Source organism: Phyllostomus hastatus, unplaced genomic scaffold, assembly GCF_019186645.2.
Source record: "Phyllostomus hastatus isolate PE091 unplaced genomic scaffold, TTU_PhHast_1.1 phas_scaffold_1066, whole genome shotgun sequence".
NCBI classification, from domain to species: Eukaryota; Metazoa; Chordata; class Mammalia; order Chiroptera; family Phyllostomidae; genus Phyllostomus; species Phyllostomus hastatus.
Genome location: NW_025334004.1, coordinates 9,401,417 through 9,429,110, shown reverse-complemented (window position 1 = coordinate 9,429,110; position 27,694 = coordinate 9,401,417). Strand labels below are relative to the sequence as shown.

At 39.2% G+C, this 27,694-nt stretch overlaps 2 protein-coding genes and 1 non-coding gene across 5 annotated transcripts in view; 1 reads left to right on the top strand and 2 right to left on the bottom strand.

Moving 5' to 3' along the window:
• The window catches only part of CCNJ (cyclin J), a 33,288-nt gene extending 13,239 nt beyond the window's left edge, over nucleotides 1-20,049 (bottom strand). For all 3 annotated transcript variants that reach the window (XM_045854592.1, XM_045854594.1, XM_045854595.1), the window contains exons 1-3: nucleotides 19,872-20,049; nucleotides 19,096-19,205; nucleotides 588-798 (exon numbers count right to left, since the gene is read on the bottom strand). In XM_045854592.1, coding sequence (XP_045710548.1) covers nucleotides 588-798; nucleotides 19,096-19,164 — 280 coding nt within the window. In that variant the 5' untranslated portion in view covers nucleotides 19,165-19,205; nucleotides 19,872-20,049. The remainder of the gene's footprint in view (nucleotides 1-587; nucleotides 799-19,095; nucleotides 19,206-19,871) is intronic.
• On the top strand, nucleotides 13,269-13,372 carry LOC123829170. The gene has a single exon (XR_006787557.1). It is a non-coding gene; the product is annotated as a U6 spliceosomal RNA (small nuclear RNA).
• A 4,272-nt stretch (nucleotides 20,050-24,321) lies between the features above and the next one.
• CC2D2B (coiled-coil and C2 domain containing 2B) overlaps nucleotides 24,322-27,694 on the bottom strand; it is a 96,793-nt gene continuing 93,420 nt past the window's right edge. Inside the window, exon 34 of the mRNA XM_045854389.1 lies at nucleotides 24,322-26,370. Coding sequence (XP_045710345.1) covers nucleotides 26,182-26,370 — 189 coding nt within the window. The 3' untranslated portion in view covers nucleotides 24,322-26,181. The remainder of the gene's footprint in view (nucleotides 26,371-27,694) is intronic.

Genomic DNA, 27,694 nt, shown 5'->3' with positions numbered 1-27,694 from the left:
GTGGAGCACAAATGCTCCTGGATAAAAACCACTACTTTAAGGCAATAGTTCTCAATTGCAAAGGTACATCAGACTCACCTTGGAAATTTTTAAAAATTTTAAAGATACCCAGGCCCCATGATATAGATTCTGAGTCAGTAGATCTGGAATGGCCTAGACATTTGTTTCACAATCTTTAGGATGTAAGGCTTAGACATGTGTGTTTTTAAAAGACTTCTGTCCCTGGATGCTGTGGCTCAGTTGGTTAGAGTGTCATCCTAAAAACAAAGGGGTTGCTGGTTCAATCCCCAGTGAGAGCACATACTTAGGTTGCAAGTTCAATCCCCAGTCAGGGCACATATGAGAAGGCAATGAATCAATGTCTCTCTAAAAAATTTAAAAAACAACAAAAAAAATGCAACAGGACTTCAAAGACACATTTTAATGTATCGTTAAGAATTATAGTGCCAAGGAGAATTTTCAACATAAACTTTCTGATAATCATAAACTGGAATAAATGTAATTTGGTGATATTTTACCAAGTTCCACATAAATTTATTTTATTGTAAACAGAAATTTCAAATCATGTAGGTCAGATTCATACTTACTTGCTAGAAGCAGACAGGAAAGTGCAACTAAATGCAACTGCTGGATAGAGATGTCATACCGATCCATAAACAAGTCCAGCAAATAGACTGCAAGATGTCGGGCAGAAGGGCAGAGTGTGAAGCGATTGCTCACAATGGCAATCAAGTCAGCAAAATATCTTCTGAGACTTAGCTGAGGGGACTGGCCTTTGTAGGACGGCAACTTCAGCTCCTAAATCAAGAGTAACAAAATTCAGTTAAATAGCCTATAGAAGAAGTATTCCCACAATGCAAAGATCACTTCCCCCCCAATATGTTAGTGTCACATGAGCCTAAAGTACACTTTCCTTGAGTGAAACAAAAATGAAAAAGTTGAGTGGAAGAATAATGAATGGCATTTAAAACTTAAACTAAACTTTTCTTCTTATCCTTAACTACCTTTGACATGACTGATTATAGGTGTTTCTTGGATTGTGAAATAGATGTATTCAAGTAAAGTTTTCAATACGGGAATCCTGTTTTCTCTACCAGGTGTTTTCAGAAAAACATCCTGCTCAAAACATACACACACCCTCCAAGAAGCTCAGAGCTTTTGGTTAGAAGGTAACAGATAAGTGGATATACTCCTAGCATGTCACATACTATATTATACTTGCAGGGATGTGGAAGATAGAGACTAGTATTCACTCATGAGTATCTTCTAATATATTTCCGTTCAACAGTTTTATGGTATCTCCTTTGCCATCATCCTCTCACAGACTTAAAGTTTTCTCCATTATAACTGTTCAATTTCAGAATTAAATAAACTTGTTTTTTTAAAATTAGAAAATTCCCATACTGTTAAAGTGTTTAGAGCACAGAGAAAGATGGAAAGGTTCTAAGTTCATTTTATGAGATGAGCATAATAGCAACACTAAACCCAGTAGGTATCATAATAGAAGTATCATGGAGAGAACCCTGAAAGATTAGGGGGAAAAAAAAGGATAAATTACACTTCATCAAAATTAAAACCTTTTGCCCTGACCAGCGTGGCTCAGTTGGTTGGGCATCATCCTGCAAAGCAAAAGATCACCAGTTCAGCTCTGTCAGGGCATATGACTGGGTTTTGGTCCCCCGTAGGGATGCAGACAAGAGGCAACCAATGTTTGTCTCTGATAATTCTTTCCCTCTCTTTCTCCTTCCCTTCCCCTCTCTCTGAAAATATAAATAAAATCTTTTTTAAAAATGAAAATCTTTTGTGCGTCAATGGACACTATCAAAAAAATGAAAAGGCAACCCACAAACTGGGGGAAAATAATTGCAAATCATATATCTGATAAAGGGTTAATATCCAGATTATATAAAGAATTCTTGTGGGGCAGGGGAGGATGATATTTGCAAGATGGCGACAAAGGAGGAGGATCTTTCTCACACCTCTTCCCAGAACCACACTGGAAATAAAAATAAAGAGGGGAACAACCACCCAAAATAAATAACCAAAGACTAACTGAAGAAGAGACTTCTAACCAAGGATGGGCAGAAACCACCTTGAGACTGGTAGGATGGTTGGGGGCATAAAAGGGGATGGCCCGCTCCCATGGGTGGCAGGCTGAGCATACATCATGGTTCTGGTAGCTTCCCCCTGAGAGGAGTGAAGCCTAGACCCCAGACTGGGTTCCCAAGCACAGAGCACCAATGCCAGGATCAGCCACGCATGTAGCATCCAGTGGTGAAAGGCCACGGGGTTTTCCTCTGCCTGGGAGAGATGGGACCTGCTGGAGAGAAAGCCACTGGTTTTTTTTAAGAAGCCAAAGTACAAATGTCTCATTCACAGTCACTCGCCTTGGGCTATGGCAAAGGGAAGGCAGCATGGACTGGAATTGCCTGAGGAAAATCTGGAGTGGGAGGCACTGGGAAGAGACCCTATGACAGGACATACCTCCACATTGCAGCAGACATTTTTCTTGAGAAGCCCTGCCCAAGGGAAAAACAATTACCAAACCCTGTGGGATACCTATTCCCACCCTCTGGAATCCTGCTTGCCCCACCCTGCATCCCCACCCCCCATACCCTGCTGTCTGCCCCCTCCCCCAACTCCAGCATCTGAATCTCTGCTGAGGAAACAGCAACATATGTAGACTTAGAAGGTGTTTGAGACTAGCTTTAGGGTACAACCAACCCATACACTTTCCCTTGAAACAGTCTGGCAGTTCCCTCTCATGGGAGAGCCACAGAAACACCCTCCTGGCTTCTGGCAAACCCAACCTCTGGGGTCTAGAGGCCCCATATGATTTCCTATTAGGGGTTCTACTCTGCCAAGTTCAGAGAAATAATCTGGAACAGACTAAGATGTGTAGCTAGTGGATGGGGAACATACCCACTATCTTCCCTGAAGTCTGAAAGGGACCTCCCATGGGAGATCCAGGGGTCCATCCTCCATACTTCATCAGGAGCTCTCTCAGAAACAGTCAAGTTAGTGACTAGGCTAAGACTGACAGTAGGCCACCAGCCAGAGGCAGATGGAGGCAGATCCTAGTTTGCTGACCCACCCCTGAGCCCTGTGCTGACAAAAGCCAGTCATGCAGCAGCATGGACCATCCTGTGCACAGCCAAGCCCAGAGGAGACAGCCACAAGCACTGGATCTTTAGTGGCTCCAACAGGCTGCAAAGGGCTAGTCAAGGACAGCATCTGACATTAGTTTATACCAGCTTTACACAACATTAGAGTCATACCCCAAGGGAGAACCTGGCAGGCAAGAATTAAACTTTGCTGAGATGAATTCCACTTTGTTCTTTTTCATTATTTCCGTTATTTTTTGTTTTTTCTTGGCCTTTTTTTTCTATTTTTTGTTTTTCCTGTTTTTCTTTCATATCTCTTACTTTACTCTTACTCCATTTTTCCTTCTTTCCTTATTTTTAAATTCCTTCTTTGTTCTTTTTTGCCATCTCCTTTTTTCTATTCCTTACTCTTCTTAAAATATAAATTATATTTTACTATTTATGTTATTACAATTGTCCCAATTCCTCTCTCTTGTCCCCTTCCATCTATACCTCCCCCTAAGTCCCTCAGGTGATCCCCATGCCATTATCTATGTCCATGGGTCAGGCATATATGTTCTTTGGCTACTATATTCCCTATGCTGTACTTTACATCCCATGACTATTCTGTAACAACCAATTGGTATTTCTTAATCATTTCAACTTTTTTTCCCACTCCCCCCAACCTGCCTCCCATCTGGCAACAATCAAAACAGTCTCTGTATCACTGATGCAGTTTCTGTTCTGTTTGTTCATCTATTTTGTCTTTTTTTTTAGATTCAACTATTGATAGATGAATTTATTGCCATTTTATTGTTCATATTTTGATCTTAAAGGACACTAACATTTCATATAATACTGTTTGGTGATGATGAACTCCTTTAGCTTTTTCTTGTCTGGGAAGCTCTTTTTCTAAATGATGGCTTTGCTGCGTAGAGTAATTTTGGTTGTAGGACCTTGCTTTTCATCACTTTGAATATTTCTTGTCAATCTCTTCTAGACTGCAAAGTTTCTATTTAGAAATCAGCTAACAGTCTTATGGGAGCTCCCTTGTAGGTAACTAACTGCTTTTCTCTTTTTCCTTTTAAACTCTCTCCCTGTCTTCAATCTTTTGCATTTTAATTATGATGTGTCTTGGTGTGGGCTTCTTTGGGTTCATCTTGTTTGAGACTCTGCGCTTTCTGGGCTTTTATGTCTACTCGTTTTACCTTCACCAAATTAGGGAAATTTTCTGTCATTATTTTTTCAAATAGATTTCCAATTTCTTACTCTTTCTCTTCTCTTTCCTGCACCCCCACTATGTGAATACTGGTACATGTGAAGTTATCCCAGAGGCTTCTTATACTATCCTCGTTTTTTTTTAGATTCTTTTCTTCTTCTTGCTGTTGTGATTGCTTGTTGTTTTCTTATATTCTAAATCACTGATTTGATTCTTGGCTTCACCTACTCTACTATTGATTTCTTTATTAAATTGTTCTTTATTTCAGCCCTGGCTGGCATAGCTCAGTGGATTGAGCGTGGGCTGTGAACCAAAGTGTCGCAGATTTGATTCCCAGTCAGGGTACATGCCTGGGTTGCAGGCCATGACCCCCAGCAACCGCATATTGATGTTTCTCTCTCTCTCTCTCTCTCCCTTCCCTCTCTAAAGAATAAATAAATAAAATCTTTTAAAAAAATTGTTCTTTATTTCAGTTAGTATACCCTTCCATTTCTGACTGGTTATTTTTTATGGTTTCAATGTCCTTTTTTATGCTTTTGAAATTCTGAGTTCATTTATTCTTCCCATAATTTCATTGAGCATCCTTATAAAATGTTTTGAACTCTGCATCCAGCAGTTTGTTTGCCTCCATTTTGTTTAGTTCTTTTTCTGAAGTTTTATTCTGTTCTTTCATGAGCCATGTTTCTTTGTCTCCTCATACTGGCAACCTCCCTATATTTGTTTCTATGTATTAGGCAGAGCTGCTATGACTCCCTTAGCTTGGTAGAGTGGCCTAATGTAGTTGGTGTCCTGTAGGGTCCAGTGGCACTGCCTCTCCTATTACCCAAGCTGGGTATTCAAAATATGCCCATCATCTGGACTGTATACACACTGCTCTTGTAGTTGAGCCTTAATTGCAGTTGGCAAGCTAAGCTGTGATCACTGACCACCAACCTCTGACCACCATGATCAGCTGTACAGGGGCCTACTCCACAGAGCAGGACTGACTTCAGCAGGACTCTGGAGCCCGCTGAGTCTGCCCCTTGAGTGTGTCACTTATGGAGGTAATTGGGTGATGGTGCTCCAACATGGTCTGTAGCTGTCCACTGAGTGTGCAGCATCTGGGGCCTCCTGGGAGGTGTAGGCCAAGGTCATCCACTGCCTGTGTTCTGTCTTAGGCACCAGCCATGAGCTACCAAGTGATCTGCAGATGGCTGCTACTTGTGCTGGGCTTGGAGGTGCCCAAGCAAGGCCAAACTGTGAACCAAGGCCAGTTGCTGCTTTTCTGAGAGAACTTAGGAAAACTAAAGCATGAGCCAAGACAAGCAATTCATATGAAAAAGTCACTGGAAATAGCTTGGGTGGGCCCAAAAGTTGGGTGGGGTGGAACCTCAAGGTGGGGCAAACAGTGTGAGTCAGGTAATTGACTATCAGATATGGTGTCCACCTGCTGGCTCTGTGGAGGTAGGTTTTTCATCAAAGAAACTATGACGTTTGCCAGTACTTCTGTCTGGGAGAAAGCTGTCCCCCAGCTCTTTCCCTGATGCCAGACATTTTAGTTCCTCCACATATATGTCTGGTGCCTTTCAAGCTTCTGACCTGGTACTGGATCTCAGAGGGAATGAGTCCAAGTAAGTCCATGCATAGGCTCTTTACAAGGAACTGCCTGGGTATCCAAAAGCTTCTGTCTAACACAACCTCAATCCCCACTGGCTTTTACAGCCTGAAGTTATGGGGTCTTATCCTCCTCACACTGGAACCCTGGGCTGGGGCACCTGGTGTGGGGCTGAGACTCTTCACTCCTGAGATATCCCTGTTGGATTTCATCCACCACACATGGGTGGAGGACCAGCCTGTTCTGTGTCTCCACCCCTCCTACAAGTCTCAATAAGGTTTCTTTTTGAATTCTGTACTTGTAGGACTTCCATTCATCTTGATTTCTGGTGGTTCTGAATAATGGTTGTTTTGTAGTTTAGTTGTAATTTTGATGTGGCTGTGCAAGGAGGTGAGCCATATTTACCTATGCTGCCATCTTGACTAAGTCCCTGTTCCTTTCTCTTATTGTTTTGCTTCCTCTTCTCCTCTTATAATCATTTTTTTTCCTTTGGTCTTCTCATATTCTTTTTTTCATTTACTATTCTATTGCTCTTTCCACTTTTATTATTCTTTGGTCTTTTGTCATTTGTTTTGCTCCTGTTATTGGGGAAATACCTTTGCTATTTTTTGTTGTTGTTCTGTCAGCACCTGTACAACAGTATACAAAACGTGGTGGGGATTGAGCCTCTCAGCCAGCCAGCCAGCCAGCCAGCCAGCTAGCCAGAGAGGAGATCTCACCAACAAATGAGCCAACAACAATCAACCCAAATACAATAGGAGAGCCCACATAACCCATGCAAGTGACATTCCTAGAGCACACAACTCAGGAGATCCAGCAGACTGAATCACAAAGTTCCACCATACTCCTACCACATAAGGCCACCCAATGAAGAGAAGAAGGCAAAGCAGATCTATCTAATACATAGAAACAAACAAAAAGGGACAGCTAAACTGGGGAGACAAAGAAACAACCTCCAAATGAAAGGAAAGGAGGAATACCCAGAAAAAGAGCTAAATGAAATTAAGACAAGCAATTTATCAGACATAGGGTTCAAAGTAATGATTATAAGGATGCTCTAGGAACTTAGAACTACAATTAACTTAGTGGGAACTACATCAGCATGAAAAAAGGACACAGAAACTATGAATAAGAAACAATTGGAAATGAAGAATTCAATATCTAAAATGAAGAACACACTAGATGGAATTAAAAACAGGCTAGATGAAGAAGAAGATCGAATCAGCAATCTGGAAGACAAAATAGGACAAAATATCCAATCAGCACAACAAAAAGAAAAAAGACTTTAAAAGAATGATAGTTTATGGGAATGCTGGGACATGACACGTAACGTCTACATCATAAGGATACCAGAAGAAAAAAAAAGTAAGAGATAGAAAACCTGTTTGAAGAAATAATGATAGAAAACTTCCCTAACCTAGTAAAGGAATATGTCACACAAGTTCAGGAAGTTCAGGAAGCACAGAGAGTCCCAATCAAGATGAACCCAAAGAGCCCTGGCTGATGTGGCTCAGTGGATTGAGTGCTGGCCTGCGAACCAAAGGGTTGCTGGTTCAATTTCCAGTCTAGGGCACATGCCTGGGTCCCCAGTAGGGAGCATGTCACACACTGATGTTTCTCTCCCTCTCTTTCTCCCTCCCTTCCCCTCTCTAAGAATAAAGAAATAAAATCTTTAAAAAAAATAAAAAACAAGATGAACCCAGAGAGGTCCACATCAAGCCACACCATAATTAAAATGGCAAGCTTAAAGACAAAGAGAATATATTAAAGGAAGCAAGAAAGAAACAGTTAATTACTTACAAGGGAGTTCCAAGAAGGCTATTAGCTGATTTCTCAATAGAGTAACTGAAGGGAATGGAAGTATTCAAAGTAATGAAAAGCAAGAACCTGGAACCAAGACCACTCTACCCAGCAAGGCTGTAATTTAAAACTGAAGGCAAAAAAGAGCTTCCCAGACAAAAAAAAAAAAAGCTAAGGGAGTTCATTACCACCAAACCAGCACCGCAAGAGATGTTACAGGCAATGCTTGAAGAACAAGAAGAAAAAATAGAGGTCAGGGGGGCAGAACATAGGTACAAAGGGAAAAAATGGCAATGAATAAACATCTATTTACATTTAAGGTTACATTCATAACCTTAAACATTCATAACCTTAAATGTAAATGGATTAAATGCTCCAATCAAAAGACATAGGGTAGCTGAATTGATAAGAAAACCTGTCCCATATTTATGCTACCTACAAGAGATCCACCACAGAACAAACGATTTACACAGGTTGAAAATGAAGGGATGGAAAAAAATATTCCATACAAATAGAGACAGAAAAAATCTGGGGGAACAATACATATATCTGACAAAATAGACTTCAAAACAAGGCCATAACAAGAGACAAAGAAAGTCACTACATAAAGGGATCAATCCAACAGGAAGATATAGCCCTTGTAAACATATGTGCACCCAATATAGGAGCACCTTCATATATAAAGAAAACCTTGGTGGACTTTAAGGAAGAGGTCCACAGTAATACAGATATTGTAGGGGATTTTAACACTCCACTGCCACCAATGGATAGAACTTCCAAACAAAATATCAACAAGGAAATAGTGACCTTAAATGACACACTAGATCAAATGGATTTAATTAATATTTATAGAACATTTCACCCCAAAGCAGCAGAAAACACATTCTTTTTAAGCACACATCAATCATTCTCAAAGATTCACCACATGGTAGGATACAAAATAAATCTTAACAAATTCAAGAAACTTGAAATCATATTAAGCATTTTCTTGGATCACTATGGCGTGAAACTAGAAATCAATCTCAATAAAAAAACCTCAAAACACTCAAATAGCTAGAGGCTAAATAGAATGTACTAAGATTAAATAATGAATGGGATATCAGTAAGATCAAGGAAGAAATTAAAAAGAGCTTAGAAACAAATGAAAATGAAACATACAACAACCCCAAACTTATGGGACACAGTGAAAGTAGTCCTAAGAGGGAAGTTCATAACATTACAGGCCTGTTTAAAGAAGACTGAGCCCTGGCTGGCATGGCTCAGTGGATTGAGCGCCGGACTGCAAACCAAAGAGTTGCCAGTTTGATTCCCAGTCAGGGCACATGCCTAGGTTACAGGGCAGGTCCCCATTGCGGGGCACTTGAGAGGCAACCCCACATTGATGGTTCTCTCCCTCTCTTTCTTCTTCCCTTCCCCTCTCTATAAAAATAAATAAATAAAATCTTAAAAAAATAAAAAATAAATGAAGACTGAAAAATCTCAAATAAACAATCAACACTGGACCTAAAATAACTAGAAAAACAACAAACAAAGTTCAAAGCGAGTATAAGAAAGGAATAATCAAGATCAGAGCAGAAGTAGCTGACATAGCAGTGAAAAAAAAATTCAAAAGATCCAATGAATCCAGGAACTGGTTCTTCGAAAAGATCAACAAAATCAGACTCATCAAGAAAAAAAAAGAGAGGACCCAAGTAAATAAAATCAGAAGTGAACAGAAGTAACAACTAATACCAAAAAAATATAAAGGATTTTAAGAAAATACTATGAACAACTATATGCCAAGAAACTGGACAACCTGAGCTAAATGGATAAATTTCTAGAACATACAATATTTCAAAACTGAATCAGGAAGAATCAGAAAACCTGAATCGATCAATGGCAACTAATGAAATTGAAGCAGTAATAAAAAAAAACTTCCAGCAAACAAAAGTCCTGGACCAGATAGCTTCACAGACAAATTTTACCAATCGTTCAAAGAACACTTATCCTTCCCAAACTATTCCAAAAAATTCAAGAGGAGAGAAGACCTGCCAGCTGTTTTTACAAGGCAATATTACCCTAATTCCAAAACCAGGTAAAGACACAACAAAGAAAGAAAATTACACGCCAACATCTCTGATTAACATAGATGATAAAATTCTCAACAAAATATTAACAAAAGTGATCCAGCAATACATTAAAAAGATCATACACCATGATCAAGTGCAATTTATTCCAGGGATGCAGGGTTGGTACCACATTCGCAAATCAGTAAGTGTGATACATCACATAAACAAAATAAAAATCACATGATCATGTCAACAGATACAGAAAAAAATTCATTAAAATCCAGCATACATTTATGATAAAAAACACTCAGCAATGTGGGAATAGAGGGATCATACTGCAACATAATAAAGCCCACATACTAAAAACCACAACTAGCATCCTACTCAATGGGCAAAAACTAATAGTGTTCCTCTTAAGATCAGGAACAAGACAGGGATGTCCGCTTTCACCATCCTTATTCAACATAGTACTGGAAGTCCTAGCCATAACAATCAGACAAGAAGGAAAAATAAAAGGCATCCAAATTTGAAAGGATGTAAAACTGTCCTTATTCGCAAATAACATGATATTATACTTAGAAAACTCTGTAAACTCCACCAAAAAACTACTAGACCTAATATATGAATTCAGCGAAGTAGAAGGATACAAAATCAATACTTGGAAATTGATGGCATTTTTATATACCAATAACAAACTATCAGAAAGAGAAATTAAGAAAACATTCCCATTTACTAATACAACAACAACAACAACAACAACAACAACAACAAATAAGGTACCTAGGAATAAATTTAACCATGGAAGTAAAAGACTCATACTCAGGAAACTGTAAGACACTGAAGACAGAAACTGAGAAAGATACAAATAAGTGGGAGCATATACCATGTTAACAGATTAGAAGAACTGAGATCATTAAAATGTCCATTCTACCCAAAGCAACCTATAGATTCAATGCAATTCGTATTAAAATACTAAGGGCATATTTCACAGATCTAGAACAAATATTCCAAAAATGTATGTGGAACCAAAAATGACCCAAATAGCCTCAGCAATCCTGAGAAAAAAGAACAAAGTTGGAGGGATCACAATACCTGATATCAAACTACACTGTAAGGCCACTGAAATCAAACAGCCTGGTACTGGCATAAGAACAGACACATAGATCAATGGAACAGAATAGAGAGCCCAGAAATAAACCCATATCTTTAATAGTCAATTAATATTTGACAAAGGATGCAAGAGCAAACCTTGGAGTAAAGACAGTTTCTTCAATAAATGGTGTTGAAAGAACTGGACTGGTACATGCACAAACAATGAAACTAGACCACCAACTTACACCATCCATACACAAGAATAAGCTCAAAATTGAGAAAAGACTTAAAATCATGATACCATAACAATCCTAAAGGAAGACTTGGCAGTAAAATTTCAGGTATCTCACATAGAAATACGTTTGCCAATACATCTCCTAGGGCAAGGGAAACAAAGGAAAAAGTAAACAAATGGGACTATATCAAATTAAAAAGCTTCTGCACTGTTAAAGTAAGTATAATTGAAATGAAAAGGGAACCCACTGTATTGGAAAACATATTTGTCAACAATACACAGGACAAGGGTTTAATCTCTGAAATATATAAAGAACTTATATGACTCAACATCAGGAAGACAAAAAACCCAATTAAAAAATGGACAAAGGACATGAACAGACACTTCTCCAAGGAGGACCTACAGATGGCCCATAGACATATGAAAAAATGCTCAAGTTCACTAGTCATCAGAGAATTGCAAATTAAAACCACAATGAACTATCACCTCATACCTGCCAAAATGGCTATCATTAATAAATCAACAAACAAGAAGTCCTGGCGAGGATGTGGAGAAAAGGGAACCCTAGTGAAGTGTTAGTGGGAATGCAGACTAGTTGCAGCCACTGTGGAAAACAGTAAAAATTAAAAATGGAACTGCTGTTTAACCCAGCAATTCCACTTCTGGGAATATAGCCTAACAATTCTGAAATACTAATTCAAAAGAATTTATGCATCCCTATGTTCATAGCAGCATTATTTATATATAATAGCCAAGATTTGGAAACAGCCTAAGTGCCCATCAGTAGATAAGTGGGCAAAAAAAGCTGTGATACATTTATACAATGGAACACTATGTGGCAGTAAAAAAGAGAAGGAATTCTTACCTTTTGTGACATGGAACTGGAAACTATTATGCTAAGTGAAATAAGCCAGTCAGTGAAAGACAAGTATCCTATGATCTCACTTATAAGCGGAATCTAATAAACAAGATAAAGTAATAAACAAACATAGAATCGGAGGCATGGATACAGGGAACAGACTAACAGCTGTAGGAGAGGTGGGAGAAGTGGGGACTGGTTGAAGTAATGGGATTAGTCAAAGAGCGTATAGGTATGTATGACCCATGGACATGGACAATGGTGTGGGGACTGACTGGGAGTGGGGGCAGCCTGGGTGGAGGGAGGCAAAGGGTGACAAATTGGGACAACTGTAATTGCATAAACAAAAAATATTAAAAAAAGAAATTATTTTTTTATATATACAATTCAACAAAAAACAGCCAACTCATTTAAAAAGTATGCAAAGGACTAAAATAAACATTTCTCCAAAGAAAATGGTCAATAGACCCATGTAAAGAAACTCAATGTCACTACTCATTAGAAAAATGCAAATAAAAACCACTGAGATACTGCTTCATACCCATCAGAACTGCTCTCATAAAAAAAAAAAACAAAAACAAAAAAACAGAGTGAACAGTAAATAAATGCTGACAAATATGTGGAAAAATTGGAACCCGTGTGTACTAGTGGATATAAGACTGTGATGCCACTGTGAACAACAGTATTATAATTCTTCCCAAAATTAATGTAGAAATACCATATGACCCAGCAATTTCATTTTTAGCCATATGTCCCGAAGAATTAAATGTAGGGACTCAAACAGATAGCCGTATATCCATATTCATAGTAGCATTATTCACAATAGCCAAAAGGTGGAAACAGACAACCAAAGTGTCTGTCAACAAATGAATGAACAAAATGTGGTATATACATACAATGGATTGTTATTCAGCCTTAAAAAGAAATGAAATTGTAATATATGCTACAGCACAGACAAACCATAAGACAGTATACTAAGTGAAATCAGCCAGACACAGAAAGACAAATATTGTATGATTCCACTTGTATGTGGCACCTAGAATGGTCAAAGTCATAGAGGCAGAGAGTAGAACTGTGGTTCCTAGGCACTGCAGGGCAGGGAAAATAGGGAGTTATTGTTTAATGAGTATGAAGTTTCAGTTTAGGAAGAAGAGAAAGTTCTGAAGATGGACAGTGGTTATGGTAGCTATGTGAATTTGTATCTCATGTCACTAAATTGTACACTTAAAAATGATTTAAGTGGTAAATTTTATTTCATACACATTTTTCAATAAACAAACACAAGAAATGGAAGTTACATAGCAACCTTACTTAATAAGGTATAAAATTTTAGATAAAATAGTATCCAATGTGTGCTTACTAAATTTGGAACAATACAGGGAAGATTAGCAGGGCCCCTGTGCAAGGATGACATGCTGATTTGTGAAGCATTCAATATTTTTGTCTAATATATAGTGATAGAAGATCTGACTTTGGGTGGTGGGCACACAATGCAATACACAGATGGTGTATCACAGAACTGTACACTTGAAACCTATGTAATCTTATTAACAAATGTCACCCTAATAGATTTAAAAAACAGGAAATAAATTAAAACTATATTATCCAATATAATTTAGTAATATATCCAAAGAGTTTCAATTGTAGTACATCCCAGGAATGCAAGGATGGTTTGATATTAGAAAATATATTAATATAAATCAAAATAATACTTCACACATAAATATGCACAATCACTTTGATAGATGTCAAAATAGCATCTGCACAAAGGTGACCCTGAGAGAAATAACAGATCCATATTTGTTTAATGAAGGGAGAGAAAAAGATCTCAAATATAAAAGCCAGCATCTCACTTGTATGTGAAACAATAAAATGATTAGCATTCTAATACTGACTACTGCATATTATTATTTAACATTATTCTGTGAATACTAACCAATCCAAACAGAAAAGGAAAGGTTTAATTATTGGAAAGGAAGAATCAAAGACACTCTCAGAAACAAAGTTATTATTTTTCAAATGATAGCATTTATATCCAGAAAGAAACAAGAAAAAACAGAAAAAAAAGTGTAGAAATAGTAAGATTGTTTACTATTAATAGTAAGACATGTAGAAATCAGTATGATGGCTATTTACAAAATTAATATTAAAAAATCAACAACTTTTCTGTATACTAAAAGCTGGTTAGAAAATAGAATATTCCATATACAGTAACTATAAAAATTAAAGTACCTAGGAATAAACCTATACATGCCAGCACTATATGAACATGATACTAAAATTCTGCAGGAGTATGGAAGACCTGCATACATGGAAAGACATTCCTTTTTCTTGAATAGAAGAACTTATTTGATAACAATGACATTTCAAATTAGGGAAGAACAGATGAATTTAAATTAAATATTTCTGACACATAGGATAAGAGTTAATCACTATACAGAGAACTCATAAATCAATAGGAAAAAGGCAACAAATATGAACAGTTTGTAGAAAAAAATAGGACCAACAACATATAAAAATATACCTCATCACATTCAAAATTAAAAAATCATAGTTTTTCACTTACCACATTATATTTTATTAATTTTTGTTTATGATATCAAGAGTGAAAATAGGAACTCCCAGATATTATTGGTCAGGTTCACAATATAACCTTCTGAAGGACAAGTAGGTAATAATAAATTTTTTAAAATGCAGATTGCAGATACCCTTTAATGTGGCAACACTAGGCTTAGGAATTTACCCTAAATATCAGGTCCTTTGCAGACCCATTTTCAATAGCATGATAATGGAATAAAAAGCTTTATGTCCAACAATTTGGATGGATCTCCAGAGAATTATGCTGAGTGAATACAGACAATTTCAAAAGGACACATACTGTATAATTCCATTTATATAACTAACATTCTTGAGATGACAAAATTACAGAAATGAAGAACAGATTAGTGGTTGCCAGGGGTTAACAGGAGGGGGGAATGAGGGTGGCAGAGAAAAGGGTGTGGCTATAAAGGCATAACACAAGAAAGAGATCACTGTGGTGACAGAAAACATTCTGTATCCTGAGTATATAAACATCAATATCTTGATTGTGATAACTGCAGTATACTTTTACAAGATGTTACCACTGGAAGAACTGGGAAAAGGGTACAGGGGATCTCCTGTACTATTTCTTACAGTTGCATGCGAATCTACAATTGTCTCATAGTAAACCAGGTAGCTAAATTGGTTAGAGCATTGTCTCAATGCTCCAAGGTTGTGAGTTCCATCTCTGGTCAGGGCACAAACAAGAATCAACCAATGGAATGCCTACATAAGTAAAACAACAAACAGATGTCTCTTTCCTCCCCCTCTAAAATCAATCAATAAAAAAATTTTTTTAACTGTAATTAGATAAAAGCTTGATGTCCATTAACAGGGAACCGATTAAATAAACTATGGGACACTGATTCATTGCAAACATTAAAGGACAGCAGACCTGTATGTGTTGATATGGAAAAATTTGATAAATTGAGTGAGCCTGGTGTGGAAGGAAGGTATAGAATATATATTTGACCTCTTACATCAACAACAAAAATAATTTATTTGCAGGTACATTAATTTACTGTCTTTACAAGAAACAAAAAACAATAATAGTGGTAACCTTATAGTGAGGTTGGGGAAAGCTCATTTTAATCCTTCTTATACCATCCAAATTTTAACCATATGCATTTATCATTTAAAATTTAAAAAACTATTAATAACATTTTATGTTTTTAATTTTCATGTTAAGTGAGAAAAGCAAAACAAATGCTACTGAGGAAAAAAATACATTGGTTTAGGCTGGCTTGGCTCTTTGAAGATAAAAAATTTAATTTCTCCAAATAAAGGGAGCATCTCAATTTCTTAGGCAGTCCCTAGGGCTTTTCTTTTCTTCTTTATCATTTCTGTAGACCTTTACAATGGTATAAATGTGCTACAATCTCAAATTTCACCTTTCTTTCCTGTCCTCACATGACATTTCTTGAGCATTATCTATGTAGCAGACACTGTGCTAAGATAAGAGCTGGAAAACAATCTCAAGCCTCTCTCTAGCAGGTGAACGAAAATACAAAGATTACCAGAACATAATACAGTACTTACAAGGTAGTATAGGACACTGAGCAGGGAGGTCCCCAGCAGTTCAGGGTTGGGTTGTTGGGAAAAAACAAAGCCAGAGTGGGCTTAATGCAAAAGAGGCCTGAACAAGGTCTTAAAGACTCACTGGGAAACAGCTGGAAAACACTGATGGACTTTATTTTTAACTATAGTAACTTTATTAATTGAAGACAAAACAAAGGCAAGAACCCCAAGGGCCATCAGTTGGAAATTTTAAACAATGTGCCCAATACATTTTCTTTTTATGATTTTAAATCATAAAGTACAAGTGCTTACCAGATGGCTATCAGATCTACTTCTTCCCCAGGCTCTATAGTTACGCAAGCATGACAAAATGACCTATGCTTTTCTCAGCTTACATGTTTTTTCTGTCTATCACTGATACCCTAGAACTGAACACTCTCGTTCCCGTCTGCTCCTCAGGATCCCATAGGACCATGGCAAAGAGACCTATCATCTCCACCTCCGCTCTCCAATCCTCCTCAGCTCAACATGCCAAGCACCATCCCCTTCCCAGAAAGGGTTAGCTGTCTAGTCAGGATGGAAAGAAAGACCTAGAAGGAATACTCACAAGTGTAAGTACAACTCTGTGAGATTTTCTCAAAGTTTCTTACTAGCATTGCTTCCATCTATCATAAAGGGCCCTAAAAATACTACCCCAAGTACTCTAAGACACTAGTATGCAGAGCACAACAATGAGAAGAAAAAGATGACATAGTGTAAGAAGACAGCTGCTTTGTAGGTTTTTTTTTTTTGGTGAGGGGGATACATAAGGGAAGGCAATTAATTTTATTTTACAAAAACAGTATAGTGGGCATATGGGGTTGAAAATTTCCATTTGTGGTAATTTTTACTCTTCCCTAGTAGACATAATATTAGTTACACCAATTACTCCTCCACAAACATTTGGTATAAGCACAGAACACCTTCCATACTGTTCAAATGGCAACTGCCCAAAGGAAGACCTAAATTCAGATACTCTGAATTATATGAGACTCCAAAAAGGCAAGCATCATGTCATTTCATTCACTGTTACCATTCTAACACCTGGCATAGCACCTTGTACACTGCAGGTACTCAAATACTGTGAATAAATAAATAAGCATATGATTATCCAACTAAGTCACTTAATTAACAGTCTGGAATTAACATCTATTTTTTTAATAAGAAAAGTTCATTTTAACTTTCCTTGATTCAATGTATTACAAACAGTGGTCTCTCCAGTTCCACAGGTTCAACTTTTACTAATTAATGTAAATTCTTTATAAAGTGTGGCCACTGTGTGAAACCATGACATTTGGCTTACAAATGCTTAAAGATAAAAATAAAGACAACCCAGGACAGCATACCACAGGTGGCCCAAGATAACTTCCAATGGCATTCCTTCAGATGCTCCACTATCTTGTCTTTTGATAGTTCTAAGCAACTTTAGTAACAAGAGTTGTGTCTTATTCCTTGGATCCTCTCCAGAGCCTAATACACAAAAGCATTCAACAAATCTACTGGGGAAAAATATCCACTTCCAATGTCAACTGACAAAATGAATGCAGGTAATCACTCAGGATTAAAATTATACATAAAACATAAGAATCAAAAATGATGGGGGAAAACATGGAAATCAACAAGAAAAATCTTTTAAGTTTGATGTTATTTAAAAAATATGTAATTAATTTCACCACATACCAGAGAGACAAAGAGCTAACACTTAGAAAAGAACATTTAAAACTGAAAGACATTATCTGCAAAAAAAAAAAAACAAAAAAAACAAAACCCAAAACAGTACTGGGACAATTTTCAAAGTGGAAGAAAACCTGCAGCTCTCTTAACACTCCAGAGAACCATTCCATAGGCGACACCTTCTGTGGTATAAAAGACCTTTTAGGAGACTGAGGTTTATTTAGTGTGTCTAAGAGACTGAATGTCAGAATTAGTAAGTAGCATTTAGAAATCTCAAACCTTACAAAGGATACAACTGCAACAATTTAAGTCAAACTTAGGTTTTCTAATTCTACTTAACCTGATTTTTTAAAAATCAAGATTTAACTCATTATCATCCCTGGATCTCTCAATGCAACAATCAGCATCCTTTTTATTAAAGTATCAGCTGTTTTGCTTCTTTCTAATTTTCTACACCTAGTAAGTGGCTCTCTCTGTCCATGGTGAAACTGAGTCAAGTTAGAGATAATTTTGGATCTGGTCTCTTCTCTATCAAAGAAGCAGAACTGACTCATTATGCTAAGATGTGACATACTGAGTAATATTGTTATGTAAAAGCAACAAAACACTATGCATTGTGCCAGAAAAGCATATTCTTCTCCCCCAATACCTACTAAGTATACCAGGTCTACTTTCTGCTCTTGATATTAGCTGGAAAAGCAGCTAACTCCTTTTACCTTAAGGAGGCAGCCCCAAATCTTGGGGTGTGGGGGTTGAGAATAACGAGTTATTTTTTTAGTGCTTTCTACAATGTATGCCAATTACAGTTCTAAGCACATGTACAGTATCGACTCGTTTAATCTTCACAATCATCCCATAGGCACATTTTATTATTATTAATATTATTCATTTTACGGATGAGAAAAATCAGGAAACAAAATTAAGTAACTCGTACAAAGACTCACGGCAAGTGAGTGGAAAGGCTGGGGAATTTATGTGCAAGTGTGACATTACACAACTGCATGCAACACCGAATACAGAACGAGGGCTGCTCTGCCCAATAAAATGTCCACTGGCTTTTTAAGTACAATATCAGATCCCTATTCCACCTGGAAACAACATTAGAATGTCTTTTCACACCTTCTCTTTTCCAACTACCATGCCCCCACCCCCACCCCCTCCATTTAAGTTGCAGATTTTCCTGACATCCAGGGAAGAAGCCAAGAAGTCAATTAACCTTGAGCAAATCAGCAAACTCGCCTTTTCTGGTTTGGAAACTAGTCGTTGAGGAACCTGACTGTTCAGAGAGCAGAGATTCATACTACTGGCGGGAGACGCCAAATACCCGGTGGAAAGGTACGGGCATCAAGGTTACCTTGTACCGAAGGGCCTGATGAATATCTGCAGCCAGCTGTCCCCGCCACCACTGCCCCTCCAGCTCCATGAGACCCGGCGGCGCGCCTGGCCAGACGAGGCAACTTCAGTCTGTAAGACACACCCCAGACGCGGTCACTGCCAGCTCCCTCCTGAAGACCGTCCGCGCCCCCTCCCTGAGGGGTGTGACCTCAGGCCACTCGAAGGGACCGTTCACTTTCACCTGACTGGTCCTAAAACCAGCAGGATACAAACCAGTTCCCCGATGCTACACGGAGGGGACCCGAGCTACCCAGTTAGGAGGAACTGGCTTATTCTGGAATAAAAAAAACAAAAAACAAAAAAACTGCCGGACCGGGTGCCGGGGAAATGCGAGTAACTGGGGCCCGAGTTCCCACCGCACTCGGGAAGCCTGGAGGGGGGAACCGGCCTTGAGCTCCCCGGGATCTGGGTTCGAATTCTCCCGCCCGCCCTGAGGAGGAGAGAGACTTGACACCAGTCACAGCCCCCCTGCCGGGAAAACCTCCCGCAGAGAAACCCGGAGACGAACGCCCGCCCAGGGCAGAGTCACCGCAGCAGACGGTCGGGCGCTCGCTCCCCACCCCTCCACCCTGGGAGTCTCCCCGAGGCCTGGCCCGCACCAGGCCGCCTCCTCCTCGACCCGAGGAGCGCACTGTGTCGCGCGGCCCCAGAAAGGCGAACAAAAGGCCGGGCAGGGCGGGTCTGGTGTCCGGCCGCCCAGCCCAGGCCTGCAGGTCCCACAGCGGCCTCCCTTACCCAGAACCGCGGCCCTCACAGCCCCAGCCCCGCGAGCATGAGGGGTATCCCGGCCCCGCTCATGCTGCAGACAGTCGCCCGTGAAGCGCTGGCCTCAGCTCAGGCCCAGCGCCTGGGCGCTCGCGCCGCCCATTGTTAAAGGACCGGCAGGCGGCTCCGCGTACAAAGCCAGCGCGGGGGCACATGCGGCCCTGCCGCTGCCAATCTCGTCTCGCGATACAGCGGGGTCACACCGAGCATCCAATCGGCGCCCGGCCCGGCCCAGGTGTAACGCCGGGCGAAGGCTTGCCTGCTCCGGTCTGGCCCGGGCAGCATCCCCTGCTCGCCCAGCATGACCCCGGGGTTCGGGTAGTCGGAACCCTAATGACGCCCGCCGCGAAGCCTGCCTGAGGGGTGGGCAGAAGTCGGAAGGGAGCACCGGAAAAATTATGTTAATTATTATTCTGGTGGCCAGTCCGGTCGTGCCACTCACCTGCTGAGAACCTTTGATGGCTCCCTGGTGCCCACAGAATTAAGGTCCCATGCCTCAGCTTGGCGTTTATAACCCTTCACAGGTTGGATTCAGAATGCCTCATCTCACAGTACAACAGTCCCGTACGTACTATGCGCTGCTTACAGGGATTATCAGTTCCTGCATTCTTGCTTTGGCCATTTCCACAGCCACTAAGGCACTTTCTCTTGTGAAATTTTGCTGTCTTTAAAAATTTTTAAACCTCCTTCTAGAACCCTAATTAATCTCTCCCCCTTCTTTATTTCCTTTGCTTTAGCGATTCCCAAAAACTTTGAAAAAAGTTACGATTACCTTTAATAACCTAGTTTGTCAATTTCATAGTGGATGTAATTAACTATGTGAGGTCCTAAATCAAGAAACTACCAAAGTATGGAAACACTCCAACATCAATTAAGATAATATGGGACCTGAAATATGATGAGCAGACGTTTAATCAACTGTATTTTAAACCTGTTTGGTGGAATATCACAACAGAAGTGGATAGTCAGCCCAGGACAGTGATCCTCGTTTTCCTAAGAATATAATCAACCTCTTTCAATATTAAAAAATAAATCACAGAACACTATCCCATTCAGTTAGTATCCTTTGTCCCAAAAGTCTCATGATAAAGAGCTGCTGTAAAGTGATAAATCTATGTTACATGAATTTGACAATGACATCTTCATACACTTGAAGAACAGCTGCAGATATGAGACAATGCTTATGTACAGAAGAGCAGGGCTACAGGGACCAATGGCAAGACAAGGGAAACTCAGAAGCAGAAGTTGGCAGAGACCAGCCTAGCCCAGCCTTAACCAGGAAGAGGCGGCCCTGGCCTATCTCAGTTGCAGAGGTTCTGTAGAGAGGACATGGACACAGGCTAAAAGCTCCATGGCATTTGTAACGGTATTTAAATAGTACCTATCTCCTCAGGTTCCAATTCATTTTCACTAAGCAACTTTATGACAATAATTTGGCTTCCCAATAACTTACATTTTCAGGGCTTATTTAAGAATCCTTTCAAGAAAATGGGTCACAGACTATAATCATCAGTGTAGTAAATAGGTTGTTTCTCGTGATTTCTACTTTTAAGATGCTACTCACTGGGAGATACTTGTTCAGAGATATTTAAAATTTTTTTTTGGATTTGCCTCATATGATAAAAGGACTTTAATGTTCATTTATTTCATAGATTAATATGTATGTGAATATATATAATTTGTCCAGTGTGTCTTAGATTGTAAGTCCCTAAAATGCAAAATTTAGGTTTATGATGATTTCTTCATTAATTCCTTTAGGCCAAGGTGGACACAATTACATACTTACTTAATTCCTAAATAAAGTCTGCTCTCATAAAGTTATATTCTAATGTGGAGAGAGAAATACAATAAAGAAACAACAACAAAGACACACCGTGACAAGTAGTATAAAAAATAAACAGAAAAACACAAAAGAGAATGAAACTGGGTGAACATTGTTTTTTATTTTATTTTTATATATTTTTAATTGTTTTTCAAGTACAGTTGTCTCCATTTTCCACCCACCATGCCCCCCCCCACCCATCCCCACCTCCCGCCCTCAGACTTGCCCTGTTTGGCTTTGTCTAGTCACTGTGGAAAACAGTATGGGATTTCCTCAGAACACTAAAAATGGAACTGCCTTTTGACCTGGCAATTCCACTGCTGGGAATATACCCTAAGAACCCTGAAACACCAATTCAAAAGAACCCATGCACCCCAATGTTCATAGCAGCACAATTTACAATAGCCAAGTGCTGGAAGCAACCCAAGTGCCCATCAGTAAGTGATTGGATTAAAAAACTGTGGTACATTTACACAATGGAATACTACCCTTTTTGACAGCATGGATGGAACTGGAGAGCATTATGCCAAGAGAAATAAGCCAGGGGGTGGATATTGCCTTATAAGGTGAGGTGGGCAAAAGCCTAAGGGAAGTGAGGGAGCATGCAGATATCTGATGGCTGAGTGTTCCAGGAAGAGGGAACAGCCAATGTAAAGGCCCTAAGGAGAAGGCATGTTGGGAATGAGTATGGAGGCTAGTGTATGCCTGGAGTGAAAAGGAGACAGGGAAAACATTCCAAGTCTCAGAAGTAGTAATCAGGAAAGGTGTGAAAGTTAAAAAAGGCAGAACTACATAGCAAGCAGAGTAAGGAAACTGCAAAGAGTGCAGTGTGCCAGCAGCATAAGGCACAAGACAGATTTGGCAAGAGATGAGCATGGGACCAGATTCTCTGGAGAGATTTTCTAACTCACTTAACTGTAGGCAGTGAAAAGCCACTCATTTAAAACTGTTTTTAAAAAAAGAAAAAACGCGCATGAAAATAGTAAAACATTCAAACAGTGAAAAACTGTATGTGACGAGTGAGCCCCCTTCCCTCCTCTGTTCCAGTTCTTCCCAGAAACAACATTATTACTGTTTTCTTTCGACATTTCTAGTGATATCCAGGTTTTTATCACCATGTATATACATAATGCTCTTGCACCATTTTGAGCACAAATAATAGCACGTTTTACTCTCTGTCATGTATCTAGCTTTTGTCCTACTGTATATTCTGGTGAATATTCCATAACAACACTCAGGATTCCTTTCAATGGCTAGAGTGGAAGCCAAGGACTATACACCAGAAGCCCTGGGCTCTTGTTCTTTGATCTTGCTTTGCTGCTTCCTAGTGGAGTGGCCTTAGAAGGTCATTTCCCTCCTCTGAGACTGAGGTTCATTATCTGTAAAGTGAACTGGGTGATGACTGGGATTGCTCCTGACGTTAACATTTTGGGTTCTTTGCTCTTGCCACACACATGTTGCAAAGGCTTCTGTAGGGTAAGAGGCTCAACACTCCCCATAAAGCTCTGATCATTATCCGGTTTTAAAGGTTTCAGATTTAAAGAGCATCAAAGTAATTCATGTATACCCATTAAAAATTCAAATATTTCTAAAAGGCATATAATGAAAAGCAACACTTCCTTGTTCCATTCCCTCCCCACTCCCAAGTCCCATTCTAAAGAGGCAACCACTTTGAACTCCTGTAGCTTCTTCTTACAGTATTTGCTATCCTCTTTTAAAATAACATGCTTATATTATGATTTTATCATTTTTAGATATATTTACATATTGTCCTGGAAAATGAAGATTTAGATGCTTTACATTTCCTTTCACACACATATGTTTCCTTCTCCCTTCATCTTCCTAATACATAATTTTAACAGATTTTTGCTTACATCTATTTTCAGGTGTTTTCATTGTTATGTTAAAAAGCAATCCCTATTTGGTTAAGCTAGTGTGATTAGGTTTCTGTTACATGCAACTGACTGCAATTCTAAGTGATAAATCATCTTTTCAAAAAAAGATTTTATTTATGTTTAGAGAGAGGGGAAGGAGGAAGAGAGGGAGAGAAACATCAATGCATGAGAGTTACACTGATCCATTGCCTCTCCTATGCATCCTGACCAAGACAACCCACAACTGAGGCATATGCCCTGACTGGGAAGCAAACTGTCGACCTTTAACTTTGTGGAACAAACAACTGAGCCTCACTGGTCAGGGCGATAAAGCATCTTTTAAATCTTAGGTAAAACGTTGTCTCTTCAGAAAAGTCTTTCCTGGCTTCTCTGCTACTACCCTCTAACCTCATCAAAGTCCCTTTCAACACCCCACCCTATGTGTTCCCTTTATTATACTCATCACTTGAAATTATCTCACTTATTTATTGTTTATTTGCTTATGTTCTGTTTCCAGTTTAAGAATATAAGCTTTACATGGGTAGAACCTTTGACTTTTCACTGCCCTACTTCAGCACATTCTGAAGTCTGGTACATATGGAATTCTCTGTAATTATTCGTGGAATGATTTAAAGAACTTTAAAATTACATGTTACACTTAATGTATTTCTTAAACAGTCAAATGAAAACGGTTCACTGCAGACAATCACACAATGTTGGGGAAAAATTTTTATTTGAGAAACACATACAGCACACATGTAAAGAAATGCATTTAACACAGAAAAGTCCTGCATGCTTGTCTATGAACACTTTCTGCCTTATTCTTAAGTGGCCTATCAATTCTAAAACCATAAACAACTAACAGAATAGCTATATAGACATACTAAGTGCCACGGAAATGAACTGCATGAATGCAGCATTTCTTTGCAACCTTGTCTTTCCACAGATAACAGTTGGCATTACCCCAATCAACATGAGAAACTGGTTAATAACAAAACTTCATATCCCCTTTAAACACAAGCATTTAAATAAAAACTAAAATTTTGATCAGTTTTCTTATGCACAATTAGGTTTTAACATGGGAGAAAAAACATTCTTTCACGCACATCCCTACTTTTTTTTGCTTTTCTAGTAATCTCAAATTTGGTCTAAGTCTGACAACACTACAAATAAATAAGGTCTTCTCTGGCACCAGCCTATGCAGATGTATTGTGGAGAGGATGCAGAGTGAGGGGTACCTGAGGCTGAATTTGCAGTCCCTGCTCTCTGTTTGTGAAAGTGACCCAAAAGGCTCCCATGCTCCTTCAATGCAAGAGGTGAATTTTCTTCCTCTTACCCTTACCTCATATGAAACTACTCTCATCAAACTTTGGAAATCTGTATCCTTTGATTTTTTTTTTGAACAAGTAAGTTGTTATATAACATTTAAGTAAACTGTATAAATACTTTCTTAGAACAATAAAAAACTACAAGAAAATACAAAGTTTCCTACTTAGATCTTTGTCCACTCTTTCTTGAGGGGCTTCCAGTATCTCAATGGACTTCCTTTCGGCCATCACTGGGAGAGGAAAGCAGCAGGAAAGTGCCAGAAGCAGAATGGGGAGTTTGCTAAGAAAAAAAGGAGTCCTAAGGACGTATGGACAAAGCCAAAGGGGGTAGGTTTGAGAGTAGGGGGTAGGGATGGGTGGGGCCGGAGGGCATGGTGGGATGAAAATGGACACAACTGTACTTGAACAACAATTAAACAAAAAGAACTTTTAAAAAAAAGAGTCTTAAGATTTGGTACAACCATATTCTCCCTTTTTCATAGCATCAGGAAAGCTCATTAGTTTCCTGGGTCCCTTACAAATACTTGGAGCTGAAAGAACCTCCCATTAGTAGCATCCCAAGTTAAAGCTTTTGAGAAGCTCCCAGAAGCTGACCTGAGTCCTCAACCCAACATATCAGGTTTTCCTATTATTCTTCATCAGCGAATTCATCTTTTACTTGATGAGAGGCAATGATCTGATGGTTTCTGTTTGAATAACTTCTATCTGGGATTGCATCAGACCAGCATCAAACATACCAGCTTTACTTTAGTAATTATAACACTGTAAGGCAGGGTTCTAATTCTTAACAGGTCATCAGAATTACCTGGGGAGCTTGTTTAAAATACTGTAGGTTCTAGAGCTCCACTCCCAGAGATTCTGATTCAGTAGGCCTTGAGTGGGGTGGGAATCTGCATTTTCAATGGGGCTTTCCAGGTGATTTTGATGAAGGTGGTATGAGGCCCACCATCTGAGCAACACTTAACACTGGCTTTAGAGGGAAAGGCCAGAATTGCTTCTTTCCCAGAGTAAAACCCAAGGCCACCAGACTTCCCAAAGAGTCCTCCTTGAGGAGGTATCTGGTGAGGAGGTCATCTAGACTTATCTTCAAGGACTCAGGGAGTGAGTTTTCATGGTGCCCAATTCTATAAGTGAACCAAAAGGTAGGTTCATACTTGGCTGAGGATAAGTCGCAAAATACCAAAGTACTGGAAAAGTTCAGGTTGCTTCTGGTCTGGGGGCCTATGGTACAACTTTTCCTTTTCCCTTCTTCCTTTTCACTGTTGTCGAGTTAAGGAAGCCAGGTAGACCCACACAGATAATATGTTGTTTGGGTATGGATGAATGTACACAGCAAGAGCAAATTCTGTATGGGGAAATTCAGAGGAGTGAATTCCAGTTTGATACACGGCATCAACAATTGACTGTATATCAGTGTATGGCATCTGGATAGGAAATCCTGCAATCTGGACCAAAAGACAGAATAACATGTAAACCTACATTACAATCATGTAAGTAATTGTATGCAGAAAGATGACAGAAACCTCAAAGAAATGGTAGTCATAAAAATAGTAGTAATCATTTTGTGGTTGCTTACTATGTCCTAGGTACAGTGCTAAATGCTTCATATACATATTTAGTTCTCACACATGCTTTACAGAGAAGCAGAGCCACATTATCTGATGCCAAAGCCTGAACACTTAGCATTCCACATACTGGCACCCTTTCTGCAACAGCAAACTGCCAACAAGGAAACGGCTTGGTCTTACAAATGAGGGATTTAAGTGAGCATTTTGGAATAATTTATTTAACATTGATTCAGTTTGTATTTATTAAGTGATAACTGTGAGACAGGAGTAAAGGCTTATGGAACACAGACCTACATAAAATTACCGAAGACAAATCATGAACTTCCTTCAGGCCTTAGACTGTTCACTTCAGGAGGCTTCCCCTAATCCTTAAATCTGTTCACATGCTCTTTTCATGTGGCTGCATAGTACACTGTCCTTCCTTAGCTTATGCCACAAAATACGTTGCAATTACATGTTTTCTGGTCTAACTAGTTCACAGTTTCTATGAATGCAAAAGGTCGTACCTGTTCTGCTCACTGTCATAACCTCACTGCCCAGCACAATGCCTGGCACATAGAATACAAATAATCGTTCACATTTACTAAACACTTGCTGGGTACTAGGGTAAATATTACCTTACTTTATCCTCACCACCACAAACACAAAACAGGTAACTATTTTTAGCCCTATTTATATTGCACAGAGGGGTAGAAAGTACAGAGAAGTTAGGTAATTTGGTTAAAGCTAGTTAGTGGTTGAGCCAGGATTTGAACCCCAGCTACAGGATTTAGTGCAGGTTTATGATTGTGTGTAATTAAGTAGTCAGATAATTTTAAAAAGGACTCCAAATTTTAAACTTTGGCATATATTTAACTGTTTCACTTATCAGTTTACCCCTAATTCTATTAAAGTTAAAGCAAAACAAAACAACTGCCTCCCTATTCATGAATGAATAGTAATTACAGATTTTTCCCTTGCAACCTAAGTATCAACTCCCAACAAAGTCCTTCCTTTCCTCTCTCAGAGGAGACATATCTCCCTACAAGATAGTAGGGAGAAGGAATCTCACTGTTGGGAGGCTGGGTCTTTCAAAAATCCACCGGACCGGTTCATAGAAAAGAGGGGGTAGGAGGATTCCCAGAACTGGGGGTAGGATAGGGAAAGAAAAGGAGGATCCTAACAATATACCAAATGCCAACCATGTTTGGTTATGAACTTG